The sequence below is a fragment of the Humulus lupulus genome, chromosome 1 (assembly GCF_963169125.1).
Source record: "Humulus lupulus chromosome 1, drHumLupu1.1, whole genome shotgun sequence".
NCBI classification, from domain to species: Eukaryota; Viridiplantae; Streptophyta; class Magnoliopsida; order Rosales; family Cannabaceae; genus Humulus; species Humulus lupulus.
Genome location: NC_084793.1, coordinates 245536493 through 245550725, shown reverse-complemented (window position 1 = coordinate 245550725; position 14233 = coordinate 245536493). Strand labels below are relative to the sequence as shown.

Genomic DNA, 14233 nt, shown 5'->3' with positions numbered 1-14233 from the left:
TCTGCCATTCAACATAATCAACCTCGCTAAAATGAGCCAACTACCAGTGTTCATCTTCAATGGCTGGAATAGTAGGAAGATGGAGCAAAGTATTAAAAGAGTCAATGTTTCTTGCATAAAACTCATACAGTTGAGAGTAATTAACATTATCCACTTGCATTTGCTTACAAACTATGCCCCAATTTTAGCGAGTAATTTCAGCTCTGATTGACTCATAGGGGGAGTCATTTGGGTATGGTTCCAATTGATACTCCATCCCCCTTTCCGGAACAACATATTTCCCATTGATTTTTTAAACAAATCTGTAGCCTCCTTAGTTTTGAATTTTGCTGTGTTAAAATGAGTGGGTAGTGGCGGTGGTTGTTGGGCTCGGGATGAGGAGGTTTTCTTTGAAGGAGCACCCCTTGGAGGATTTCTTTTAGGACCCATCGCAGAAGTACAAAAATGATTACTATCACCAAATTTTCTGAGAGAAATTGGGTAGAACCTCCCCTTGTTTTCTCACTTCCCCCAAAATCAAAATATCATGAACAAATTCAATAAGTGCATTAACAATTTGTTGTTCGTCACAAACCCACCAAATGGTTCCACAACAATTTTTACTTACAATTTATCCAAAAACTACCAACTTAGCATTGAAAATTAAAAGAAAATGGATAAATTGTACTTACTTGAGTGAGAAACCCCTGTTTGTTAACTCGTCTCCTTCCTTTGACAACAACAATTTCAGAAATCCATGGTATTTGATAGGAATTTTCAAAAATTGGGTTTTATGAAGGAGAAAATTTGTCTTTTAGGTCAAATGAAGGAGATTGGAGATGAGAAATGGTTGGGGAATGGTGTTTTAATGAGAAAACAAATGGGTTATTGAGGATGAGAATGGGGGAGTCGGAGGTATGGGGAAGAGGAAAAACAGAAATGTGAGGAGAAATTGGAAAAAAAAAATAGGGTCTGCTGTTTTTTTATACTCTGTCGCGACCCAGCACCGTTGGGCACCTACTCTAGTGTCGCGGCCCGCCTCCTATTTTTGAGAATTTTGACTTTGAGGGTCGTGACTCTCCTTAGCCTGTGTGGCGGCCTGCCTACCCCTGTGGTAATATCCCTATGCCTCTGGTAGGGGTCTTGCTGCGATCCAATAAGGCTATGCTGCAAACCTTAAGAATTTTTTTTTTTTTCATTTTTCATTCTTTTTGTTTTTTTTTTCACGCTTTCCACGATTCCATATGTACAATAATAAACCAACTATTCATAGTTTACAAGTGCAAAAATTAAACTTAAAATTTTGTTCCAACTAGACCAAAAAGTAAAGAAAGCAATAAAAAATATATGGGATGCCTCCCACGAGCCCTGTCATTAACGTCATTTAGTCGGACGCTGAACTCCTCTTCAAAAGGGCTTCAAGAGGATTACTAACTTTGCTTGATCAAATGTACTACCCAAGTATGGCTTCAACCTTTTCCCGTTCACCTTAAAAGGATGTCCATTCTTTCCTTGCACTTCCACTGAGCCATATCGAAACACTCTCACAATAGTAAAATGACCTAACCACCTTGACTTCAATTTTCCAAAAAATAGTCTCAACCGTGAATTAAAAAGAAGTACCTGCTGCCCGGGTTGAAACTCTTTTCTGACTAGGTTCTTGTCATGCTAAGCTTTGGTGCGCTCCTTATAGATTTTTGCATTTTCGTATGCCTCATTATGAAATTCATCAAGCTCATTCAGTTGCAAAATTCTATTCTCACTAGCAGCATTCCAATCAAAGTTTAACTTTTTCATTGCCCAATATGCCCTGTGCTCTAACTCAACTGGAAGATGACAAACTTTTCCAAAAACTAAGCGATATGGAGAAATACCTATCAGTGTTTTAAATGCGGTTCTGTAAGCCCATAGGGCATCATCCAACTTCTTTGACCAATTTTTATCCAACTTCTTTGACCAGTTTTTCCTTGAACTATCCACAGTCTTCTCAAGGATACTTTTCACCTCCCTGTTTGAAATTTCAGCTTGGCCATTTAATTGGGGATGATATGGCAATGCAGTGCGGTGGTATACACCATAGCGAGCTAGAAGTGCATCAAGTTGTTTGTTGACAAAATGACTCCCTTCATCGCTAATAAGAGCTCCGGGTGTACCAAAGCGAGTGAAAATATGTTTATGTAGAATGTTCAACACAATTTTACCGTCATTGGTCTTCGTAGTAGCAGCTTCCACCCATTTTGACACATAATCAACTGCTAACAGGATATACTCATTATTGTAAGATGGTGGAAATGGACCCATGAAGTCAATGCCCCAAACATCAAAAAGCTCAACTTCCAAAATCACATTGAGGGGCATCTCATTTCGCCTTGAGATATTACCAGTGCACTGACAACGATCATAAGACTTCACAAATGAATTAGCATCTTTAAATAGGGTTGGCCAATAGAAACCACTTTGCAATACCTTAGTTGTTGTTCATGTGGCTCCAAAATGCCCACCACATTGTAAATTGTGACAATGGGCAAGAATAGAATGCATCTCATCCTCATGTACACAACGACGGATGACTTGGTCAACACAATGCCTATAGAGAATAGGCTCTTCCCAATAGTAATGCTTCACCTCAGAGTAAAATTTCTTCAACGATTGCCTCATTATCTTAGGAGGCACAATCTTTGCAACAAGGAAATTCACAAAATCAGCAAACCAAGGCACAACAGAATTTTCACTCACCCCAAATAACTGTTCATCTGGAAAGAAATCATTAATCTGCACAACATTCTCATTGTGACTCTCTTCTACTTCAATTCTTGACAAGTGATCAGCTACCAGGTTTTCAGTACCCTTTTTGTCATAAATCTCCATATCAAACTCTTGTAGCAATAGAACCCATCTGATTAAGTGAAGCTTTGCATCCTTCTTTGTAATCAAACACTTGATAGCAGAGTGATCATTGTACACAATCACCTTGTTACCAAATAGATACAGTATGAACTTGTCAAAAGTAAATACTATGGCTAGCAACTCCTTTTCTGCTGTGGCATAATTCAACTGAGCATCGTTAAGAGTTCTGCTAGCATAGTAAATAGACCGAAATACCTTGTCAATACGCGGCCCCAAAACTGCATCAACCACATAATCACTAGCATCACACATCAATTCGAACGGTAAATCCCAATTTGGAGCGACCACAATAGGTGCAGATGTCAGCTTCTCCTTCAGCACTTTAAAAGCATGCAAGCATTCTTTGTTAAAATCAAAGGCAACATCGTTCATCAACAAAGTAAAAGAGGCTTTGAAATCTTCAAAAAGTCCTTAATAAATCTTCGGTAAAACCCAGCATGTCCTAGAAAACTTCTAATTCCCTTGACTGACACAGGCGGTGGAAGATTTTCTATTGTAGAGATTTTTGCTCGATCCACTTCAATACCTTTACTAGATACTTTATGCCCAAGTACTATGCCTTCTTTTACAGTAAAATGGCATTTTTCCCAATTTAGCACCAGATTTTCTTTTTCACATCGGTTCAATACATTCTCCAAGTTACCCAAACACATATCAAACGAAGAACCAAAAACTCAATGCTCCTTTCCACCATATCCGAAAAGATAGCCATCATGCACCGTTGAAATGTTGCTGGTGCATTACATAGTCCGAATGGCATTCTCCTGAAAGCAAATGTGCCATAGGGACATGTAAATGTTGTTTTCTCTTGGCCCTCTAATGCAATGGAAATTTGATGATACCCTGAGTAACCATCTAAAAAGCAATAATACTCATTACCAAAGGGAAGTGGGAAGTGATCTTTTCGTGTTGCCTTATTTAACTTACAATAGTCAATACAAATGTGCCATCCGTTCACTGTTCGAGTTGGAAATAGCTCGTTATTTTCATTTTTTACTACTGTAATTCCACCCTTCTTTGGAACCACCTGCACTGGACTCACCCAAGTACTATCAGAAATGGGGTAGATCACCCCAACATCCAACCATTTAAGGATCTGCTCAAGTACAACCTCCTTCATAACTGGATTGAGTCTTCTCTGAGCCTCTATAGATGGCTTGCTATCTTCCTCCAATAAAATTTCATGCATTACTGTTGAAGGACTTATTCTTCTAATATTCGCCAATGTCCACCCAATGGTCGATTTATGAACTCGTAAAACCCTCAACAATTTCTCCAATTCAGTTTTTGAGAGGTCAGCTGAAACAATTATAGGTAAAGTCTCATTCTCACCCAAGTATGCATAACACAAATGATCTGGAAGAGCCTTTAATTCCAATTGCGGTGGCTGCTGAATAGATGTTAATGGTCATTGGTAAGAGTTAATCCATTTTACATATTCTCTCATCTCGACACCATCATCATCTTCCTCACCACCTATCAACACCACCTCTAAGGCATCACTACTCATCCTTCTTTTCGAGACTGCTTTATCTATCACATCCACACTATAGCAACTGTCACTAGCCATCGGATACGTCATTCCCTTGAAGACATTGAATACCACCTCATCCCCTTGAACCCGAAGCTTCAATTCACCCTTCTAAACATCAATGAGAGCTTGGCTCCTGGCTAGGAATTGTCTTCCAAGAATGATAGGCACATCTGGATCCTCCTCCATATCAGGAACAATAAAATCAGTAGGAAAAATAAACTTATCCACCTTCACAAGAACATCTTCAATGATACCCTGTGGATGCTTCACCGATCGATATGCTAATTGTAGAGTAACTGATGTTGGTCTTGCTTCACCCAAACCAAGTCTTCTGAACACAAATAAGGGAATCAGATTAATAATCACCCCTAAATCTTACAAGGCATGCTTACACTCAAATTTTCCAATTGTGCAAGGTATAATAGTAAAGCTCCTTGGATCTCTCAACTTTTGGGGCAGTTTCCTTTGCAATATTGCACTACATTCTTCAGTGAGCGCCACAGTTTCATAGTCTTCCATCTTTCTTTTCTTAGACAAAATCTCTTTCATGAACTTTACATAACTGGGCATCTGCTCCAAAGCCTCAGTAAAAGGAATATTGATGTGCATCTATTTGAACACCTCTAAGAAGTTAAAAACTGTTTATCAAGAATTGTTTTTCTAAGCCTCTGAGGATATGGAACTTGGACTGGCTGGCCAACAATAGCTGGAGGAATCTTCTCTGTGCTCTTGTGATCTTCACTAACCCCTTGCTCAACTGTATCATACTTTTCACCCAAATCTTCATTATAAACCATTGATTGTTGTACACTAGACTACTCAATTTGTTTACCACTCCTCAGAGTAATTGCCTGATATTCTCCTTAGGATTAATTTCAGTGTTGATAGGCAAGTTTCCCTGAGGTCTATTATTCAGCATATTGGCCAACTGTCCCACTTATGTTTCAAGATTTCTGATAGAAGATCTGGTCTCAGTCATAAACTGAGTTTCCGTGCTGGTAAGAGTCAATAACGCAGCTTGTAATTCATTAGGCCTGTCTGGTGGAGATTGTGGCCATGCCTGTTGTGATGAAGAGGCTTGATTGGTTGTTGAGGCATATTCTGCTGAAATTGACCCTGAAACTGAGGTTGTTGGCCCTGATTGGTTCTTCAAGAAAAGTTGGGGTGATTTCTCCACCCAGCATTGTAAGTGTTGGAGAATGGATTGTTGAATGGCCTCTGAAAATTTCCCAAGCTTGAACCTGAGCTTGGTCCATAAGAATGTTATTATAATTACTAGCATGACACTGATCAAAAGAGTGAGAACCACCACAAATTTTACACCTAGCTGCCATCTGAATCGCATTAGCAGACATAGTATTTTGCTGCAATTGTTTTGTCAACGAGGCTACTTGTGCTGTAAGAGCAATAATTGCATCAAGTTCATGTACCCCAGCTACCTTTCTAACCCCAGATGACCTCTCATCAGACCACTAATGATTTTTTATGGCCATGTGTAGAAGTCTAAGAATTTTACTTAGCTAGTTAGATCATAATAGTAGTAGTAATAGCTATTAGTAGTTATAGTATGTTTATTACTGTGGATTTTGGTTCAAGTCGGGACTTAGTTGAACACTCGTAGCAACACTTATAGATTTTATAAGTTTAACCTATAGTTTAAGAATATTAATTATAACATAAGGTTTGATTAATATAGCTGATTATAAAGATGTTATTTATTATACAATAAGGTTTAGATAGAACCAATAAGATCATAACACTTGTCGGGTGCATGTTTATTGAGAAATTAAGCATTTTTGATGAATAATTTTATAAGAGAAATATTTTAAAACCCCAGAATCTGCCAGCAGCTTTAAAATCGTTTTATGACTCTGTCAAAGTTGTTTACTCATTTCAAATTAGGCTAAAAAAGTGCAATTACGTGTATAATATTTCAGTCTATGCCCATATATCGCAGCTCTAGGGGCGATATATCGCCACACGGGGAATACGAAAACACGTAACTTCGCACGAACGCTTCGACGAGCCTCGGGGATATAAGCCCAGGCGATATATCGCCTACCATGGGCGATATATCAGCTCTAAGGCAAGATTTTTAAATGGTTTTGAAACTGAGCTCAATTCAACCCTCAACCTCTTAGCAAGCCTCTGAATCTTTTGACCGAGTCTTAAGCCTCTGCTGAACGAATATTCAAATGTTTTTCAAGTAATATTCATTATTTTTATTCAAGCTAAAAAAAGATCTTTACACTCCTTGAAACTCTATAAATAAGACCTAGTACCCAGCCATTTCTTTCATTCTTCAAGCTGAGTTCAGAGCCTTCAAGCTGCTAGGTTTACTTTTGAGTGATAAACACTTGGGTTGGGGTTATAAGCTTTATAATCTTAAGCTTATTAAACACTTGGGAAGCAAGGTTAATAGTGCATTTTTTTCGATATCGAGGTGTAGTTCGGTTATAGTGCATTCAAAGGTATTCCTATTCCTGGTTCATTTCTGTATGTTTCATTTGTTTCTTATAGTTTTCTCTACTCAAATCCTAACTCATTGTTTCTCATTATCTTGGTTAGGTATTTAAGTTCTTTGAAGTTAAGATTTCTTGTCAGTAAGTTTCTTCTCGATGGTTTAGTCCTCTTGTCATCATCTATTTTCTTTAGAATACTCACCTTCTGATTGTTGGTTTTTAGGAGTGATACAAATCCCGTCCTTGTTCTCATAAATCCCGGTACTGGTAAGGAAAATAGGATAGTTTCTATATGCTTATGTGTTTTGTTTATGTATAATATGCTATGATATGTTTATGCTATAATACGTTATGTTATGTTTTTATCTAGGGCTCATAGTTGCTTAGTTAGCAAGCCCTAGTGTTTATCATTTTCATGTTTAGAGCTATGATTTACCCTACCTCAGATATTAGACAGATGACCTAGATGGGTTATCATATACTATCATGTGATCTAACCTACCTCAAATATTATACATGGGACGTAGATGGTTTATCACATGTCATAATGGCCATTAATATTGTAGTCCTATATGGTATACGTCTTTATAGTCATATGTTTATAGTTTATGTTTATATTTATGTGTTATGTTTTTAGTAGATTTTCCTTGCTGGGCATTAGGCTCATTCCTTTATTTTTATATGTGCAGGAAAATAGTTATGGCGGCGGAAAGATTCTTGGCAGCTTGGGATTGTGTATTGTGGAAGAATGGATTCGATGGACTGCGTGAACGATTCGAGGACGAAGTTGTTTTAAGTCTTTTTAATTATGTTTCTATGTATTTTCCGCACTTGGTTTTGTAAACAAGTTTAATTTATTTAAAGTCATGTTTTATTTTTCAAACAATGGGATCCTATACCCCGCGTTTATGTGTTTCAACTTTTACTTTCTAGTTTTTAATAAAGATATGAATGTTTTGTATGTATGTTTTCTTAAGAATAGTGTCTATGTATAAGTAGTTTTAATGGTCCAAGGTCTAGAATTAGTTGGGTCATTATACCATGTCCTCTAGCAATTCATAGGCTTCATTGGCACTCTTACTCATGAATGCCCCATCAGCTGCAGCATCAGTAATAGTTCTTGTTGTACCACACAGCCCATTGTAAAAATTGTGGACTAACATCTACTGTTCTATACCATGATGGGGACATTTTCTCAATAGCTCCATGAACCTTTCCCAAGAGTCATACAAACATTCACCATCAAGTTGATAAAAATTATTAATCTCCCCTCTCAATTTAACAACTTTTGATGGAGGAAAGAACTTGGCCATGAATTTCTGAGCCATATCTTCCCAAGTATTTATCGAATTGAATTGAAGGGAGTTCAACCAACTCTTAGCTCTTTCCCACAACAAAAATGGGAATAACCTCAACCTGATTGCATCGTCGCTCACCCCATTATACTTGAAGGTATCACACAACTCCAAGAAATTCGCCAAGTGCATAAGGGGGTCTTCAGAAGGCAAACCACCAAATTGGACAGTGGACTGCACCATTTGCAAGATCGTCGGCTTAATCTCAAAATTATTGGCCTCCACAGCTGGCGGTCTTGTAACGTCCTACGTTTTCGGGTACCTTTAAACGACTCGGGTCGGGATTTTTCCCCCGGGTTAAGAATATTATTTTAAATAATATTATATTTTGTTTGTAAGTATTCCATGAGTTATTGCTAGCCAAAAAAAAATGAATTTTGTGATTTTAAAAGTCAAGATAAGACTTTTGGTCCTGGACCGACACAAAAACCCTGATCGGGTAAAAATCTCGGAAAATAAAATGAAAAATCATGGCAATTATATTTTGGGCATAAAATACAATCATAAAAGTTAAAGTTTGGTCAAAAATAATAAACCTAAAAGAAAATGGAAATTTTAGGGCATTTTGTGTTAAATGCCTAATTTTACCGAAATGGGGAATTTTATTCCATGAATGGACCTTAGGTTAAATTTTACTATGTGATTAATTAAATTAAATGTGAGAGACATTTAATTTAATTAATTAATGTTAAGTTTGGTGATTAAAACTTAATAAGAGTGAAAAAGGTGTCAAAAGCCAATTTGGACTTTTCTTCTTATGAAACATTAATAACCTTTATAAAAAAAAAAAAAATGAAAATGAAATGATCATATATGTAGCAAAGAGTGGCCGGCCATGTGGTATTTTAGAGTGGTGTGAACCCAATTTATAAAGATAAACTCCCATTTAATTAAGAAGTCAAGTGGGCAAGTGGGTAGAAAAGCACTCAAGTGTTTTGTGATATTTTGAAGAGTTGTGTGAGCCATTCTAACCCCCAAATCCGACCACTCTCCCTCCCTCATTCACTCTCATCTGATTTTTGAAGACTCTCTCAAGTGTTCTCTCCATTTTCAACCCCAAGAACACCAAAGAAACTTGGAAGCTAAGTCTTGGTCTAGGAAGGGTTTTCCCTAAGGTAAAGTTTCATTAATCTAGACTTTTGTCAAGTTTTAATCATAGAGTTTCAAATGTCTAATTACCTATGTTGTTGGGGGAAGTTGGTTAGGGTTTTTGAAAGGTTTTGGAGGAGCCAAAGCTAATAGGAAGGTCAAAACCTTAAGCAAGAACACCAAAGAGGTAAAAAGTTTACTTTTGATGATTTTGTTGTAGGGTTTTTAGTTTTAAGCATTATTTTGTATATCTAATGCTTAAAGTTTCTTGTTGGTGATGTAATAAGGTTATGGTAGTTTTTTTTATAATTTTTATGATGCATGTGTATTGATTTTTGAAAATGGGAACCAAAACCCCCAAGGGTTTTGTAGGATACCCTAAAACAAAACATGTTTTGAGCTGTGACTTCCAAGGGGTCAAGCAGCCACTGTATATTGTTTTTGTAAATTTAAATTGTACTGTGATGTTGTTGAGATTGAGTACATAAAATTGAGCTTTTGAAACACTAAAAAATGTTTAGAAATGAGTAAGTTATGCTATTTCAAAGTTTAGGTAAAAAACTGTTTTTTTCGTATTCTTATTTTCGGAACCAAGTTTGGACAGCCACTGTATAGGGACAATGAACCCAGTTTTTTCTAAAATTTTGTGGACATATTGCTGGCATAACCTATTATTCCACTGTAAAATTTGGTAAGAAAATATTGAACGGTTTGAAAGTTATTAACTGTCAAAGTTTGGGAAAAATAAGGACTTGAAAATAAGGTCATTTTTACCTCATTGTTGGAAAATGATTTCACCAATCAAAAATGCTCATTTTGACCTAAGATTTTACAAAGACCTAAATGACATAACAAAAATGGAATTGGGAAATTTTGGTAACAATTGGGTAAGTAAATTTCAAGTTATGAACTAACGAAGTATGTAGTTAAAAATGTGAAAAATAGGTTTTTCACACTTAGTGTAAAAATGAGATTTTGGAACATAAGGTAAAAAGTAAAATTTTGTTTATTTCAAGATATAAAATGGTAAGTCTTGAAATCATATTTTCACTAAAATTAACCCTTTGAGTTTAAATGAATTATTTTTATTAAAGAGTTTTTATTCTTTCTAAAAATAAGAGATTTAATTTATTAATAGTTAATAAATTAAAAGAGGGTTTAAAACCCTATATTTTGAGAAAATAATTAAATGAATTATTTTTCTAGTAAGTAAAAATTGATTAATTGCTTTTAGAAAATTAATTAGTCAAGATGAGAAATTTATAACGGTTTTCCTAATTAAGACAAATTAGGCAATTTTCTTAAAACGGTTTTTAGATATTAAAACCTTAAGAAAAATAAAAGGAAAATTTAAAGAGTTTATTTTCTTTAAAAATAATTAAGGAATTTATTTGTATTTTCTGGATATAATACCAGCTAAAATCTTACATATTTTAACCGACTAGTCGAAAGTGCGGGTTAATAGTGATACCTTGAAAGAATAAGATTTTAGCGGGTTGTGGGGAAATACCATTGTGATACCGGAGCCTAGGTATCGAGACCTTAGGATAGGTCTCCCCGAGACTTAGGGTTTAGTCTCGAATATTTTGTATGAATTTTCTTAATAGGTTTAAAACCAAATAAGGATTATAAATCCTTACAAATGACTTTTATTAAAATGACCAAACTGCCCAAAATAATAATAATGAATTATGAGTGCCATAATTAATCCGAGTATACTGTATGGATAACTACAGTATTGGCTAAGCGTAACTGGACTGAACGTTGGAGGGTGAAAACTTGCTGAGCGCTAAGGACTCCAAGTAAGTCAACTTATATTGTATGGCTGCAACATGAAATGATTATTGTCTTGTATGTTAGTATAGGGATACATGCGCATATATAGGCTGTCATAGAAAGTTGCTTAGAGACGTTAGTCTAGTGAGTGCTGATTTAGAAAATATGAACGGTAGAAGTCCGTCATATCCTAGACGGTTGATCCCCGTCACACTGCTTGATTTTATTTATGTCCGGTTCATTACCGCGACGAGTGGCCATTAGATGAGGATAAGCTGGTTAAACCTAGGGGCGCCAAGATAAATGGGACCTAGGGGCCCTCATGCTTACTTAATCATTGGACGGTTAGAATCCGAGCAAGTGCTCTGATAAGTTATTCCCGGATAGCAGCCGTGAATATTGGCCATTCCGTGAGAGTGCCTAGAGATACTAGGGGTTGCCAAGATTGAGTGAGGTTGAACACCCTAGGGGCAGCTGCTCACCAGCACCACTGATTAACATAGAAGTCTCCGTAAAACTGTGTAAATTGGATTACTCTCTTGGATAAGTCGCGATGCCCTAGGTAACACGATAGTTACCCTTGATGAGAATATTTATTGGCTAGATCTTAGTGTGGAGACTCGGTTCTCTTTTACAGATTAGCACTTATGTTGGAGGGCGCGTTACGCATGAATTGTTGGAAATTGTCGAGCGTTGGTCTCGAATTATGTTGTGGTATAATATATCTGCTTGCTCTGGGATTTTCTGAGTGTAGGGATATAATTGTTGATAAGATATAGTTGTGATATAATATATCTGCTTGTTCTGGGATTTTCTGAGTGCAGGATTTTTTTTTATCTAGTTATGAATTAATTTATCCTTGGTTATCAAGCATGACCATAAGTTTGCCAGGGCGCTTTAGCGTTCTTGAAATTGATTGTGTAGGGTCCGGATGGGTCCGGATCCCTATTTCTCTACCTGCTTTGTTTGAAAGTTGATCTTACTAAGCGTTTTCGCTTACCTAGTTGTTTCATGTTGTAGGTAAGTGCAAGGGCAAGGCAGAGCAGTGAGCGCTGGAGTCTTCCTTGCAAATGTACATGTGGACCGACCTTTTGGGAAGCCTTTTTATTTTTGGAAATGTTGTGTAATTTTCCTAAACTAGGCTCACTCTAATCTTTATAAAACATGTTTGTAACTAAATGTTAAGTATGGCCATACGACTTTTTAAAAAGTTTTTTTTTCTATGGGTTTTTGAGACATTTTGTTAAATGAAAACATTTATATTTCCGCATTATCGAGTCTTGAAAAATCCGGATCGTTACAGGTCTTATATAGTTTTATACTCCGGTAACAGTGGGCAGCACATAGTCTCTCAGCCTCCTTGCAGCAGGATTTTGAGCCTGACCTTGAACAACCTCGGGAACCTCATTATTCCCATCATTCTATGCCATCTCCACAGTCTGACGAGCCAACCTCTTGTTTCTTCTATTTTGTTTGCAAGCCTTCTCATTCTCAGGATTAATAGGAATAAGACTATCTGCTCCTCTTCTGCTACGCATATAACAAAAATACCTGAAATTGACAAAGAAACGCAGCTGAAACAGGTTAGAAACAAGACAAAGAACAACCAAATTATAAATAAAATTAATTAGACTGAAATTGATAGTTTTCAGACCCCGACAACGGCGCCAAAATCTTGTTGAAAAATTTATTGCTACGCAAGTGCACGTATTGCAAATTAGTAATAATCTTGGTAAAACCAAGTATTGCCCTCAGGGACTGAATTACCAATTACCAATCAATTATTTTTTTTTTGTTTCTCTTTGGTGAATTAAACTTTCATTTTTGTAACAAGGTAAAAAAAATATAAATTGCAGAAACAATAATCAAGAACACAATAAAGAAAATAAGTAAGAGAAAACCTTGAATTTAAATAATTAGAGAGTAATTAGGGCATTTAATCTCATCAACTATCCTCCCTATTAATCCCTAATACAAGTTACCAATTTCTTCTTCAAAAAATTGTTGCGAAATTTATTGCTATGCAAGTACACGTATCATAAATTAGTAATAATCTTGGTAAAACCAAGTATCATCCTCAGGGACTGGATTACCAATTACCAATCAATTAATTTTTTTTGTTTCTATTTGGTGAATTAAACTTTGATTTTTGTAACAAGGTAAAAAAAAATATAAATTGCAGAAACAATAATCAAGAACACAATAAAGAAAATAAGTAAGAGAAAACCTTGAATTTAAATAATGAGAGAGTAATTAGGGCATTTAATCTCATCAATTATCCTCCCTATTAATCCCTAATACAAGTTACAAATTTCTTCTTCTTTCTTCCTATTTCAATTAACGATTTGACAAAAGCAGCTTATAATAATGTTATGAATTATAAACTCAACCTAAGTGAAAATTTCCTATATTTCTATGGTAAATTTAATCACAAAGACAACATTAATCAAAACAACTCAAAAGAGAGTTACACAATTAATCTAGATCCTCTCGTTCCAAATTAAAATTGCCTCCTAAATAACCAAAGAAAATTCAAATCGCACTACTCAGATTTTGATTCAAAAACATAAAGGTAATGACTATAGATGGCCAATCAATAATCAATCAAAAAGCATAGATTACAAGGAATTGAAAAGAAGATGAAGAAGGAATGATAATTGCCTTAGTTCATAATATGGATTCAAGCTATTCAATTAACAACCCTAAACAGAAAATTAGTTCATAATTATCATTCTAAACACAAAGAAATTAAAAAACAAACATAAAAAGTAGATGAATGACAAACAATATAGGAAGTCTCCAAAGGTGCTCTCCAAGGATTTTTAGCCACCCAAAAACTCTCTGCCTCTTTCTTTTCAAAATTAGGTTTATAACCTAATATTTTCTTTCTGAAGGATTTGGGCCACGACCCAACTATTCCAGCGCCGCGGCCAGTGTCCTAAAAACTGAATTTTTCATTAAGGAGAGTCGCGGTACAAATGTCCCTCTACCGCGGCCCGTATCTTATTTCCTTGGAAATTTTCTCTTCCAAGCCCGTGTTCTGACTCCGAAACACCATTTTCCTTCCTTTTCTGACTCCGAAATCATGTCGTGGCCCGTGTTCTGACTCCGAAACACTGCTTCTATGAAGA

The 14233-nt window shown here is 36.0% G+C and overlaps 1 protein-coding gene and 1 non-coding gene across 2 annotated transcripts; one reads left to right on the top strand and one right to left on the bottom strand.

The window, feature by feature from the left end:
* Positions 1–1647: 1647 nt before the first annotated feature.
* On the bottom strand, positions 1648–2337 carry LOC133831969 (uncharacterized). Its single transcript, XM_062262371.1, has one exon. The coding sequence runs from the start codon at positions 2335–2337 to the stop codon at positions 1648–1650; it is 690 nt and encodes a 229-aa protein (XP_062118355.1).
* Positions 2338–8055: 5718 nt separating this feature from the next.
* LOC133813500 (small nucleolar RNA R71) lies at positions 8056–8162 on the top strand. The gene has a single exon (XR_009884508.1). It is a non-coding gene; the product is annotated as a small nucleolar RNA R71 (small nucleolar RNA).
* Positions 8163–14233: the final 6071 nt, after the last annotated feature.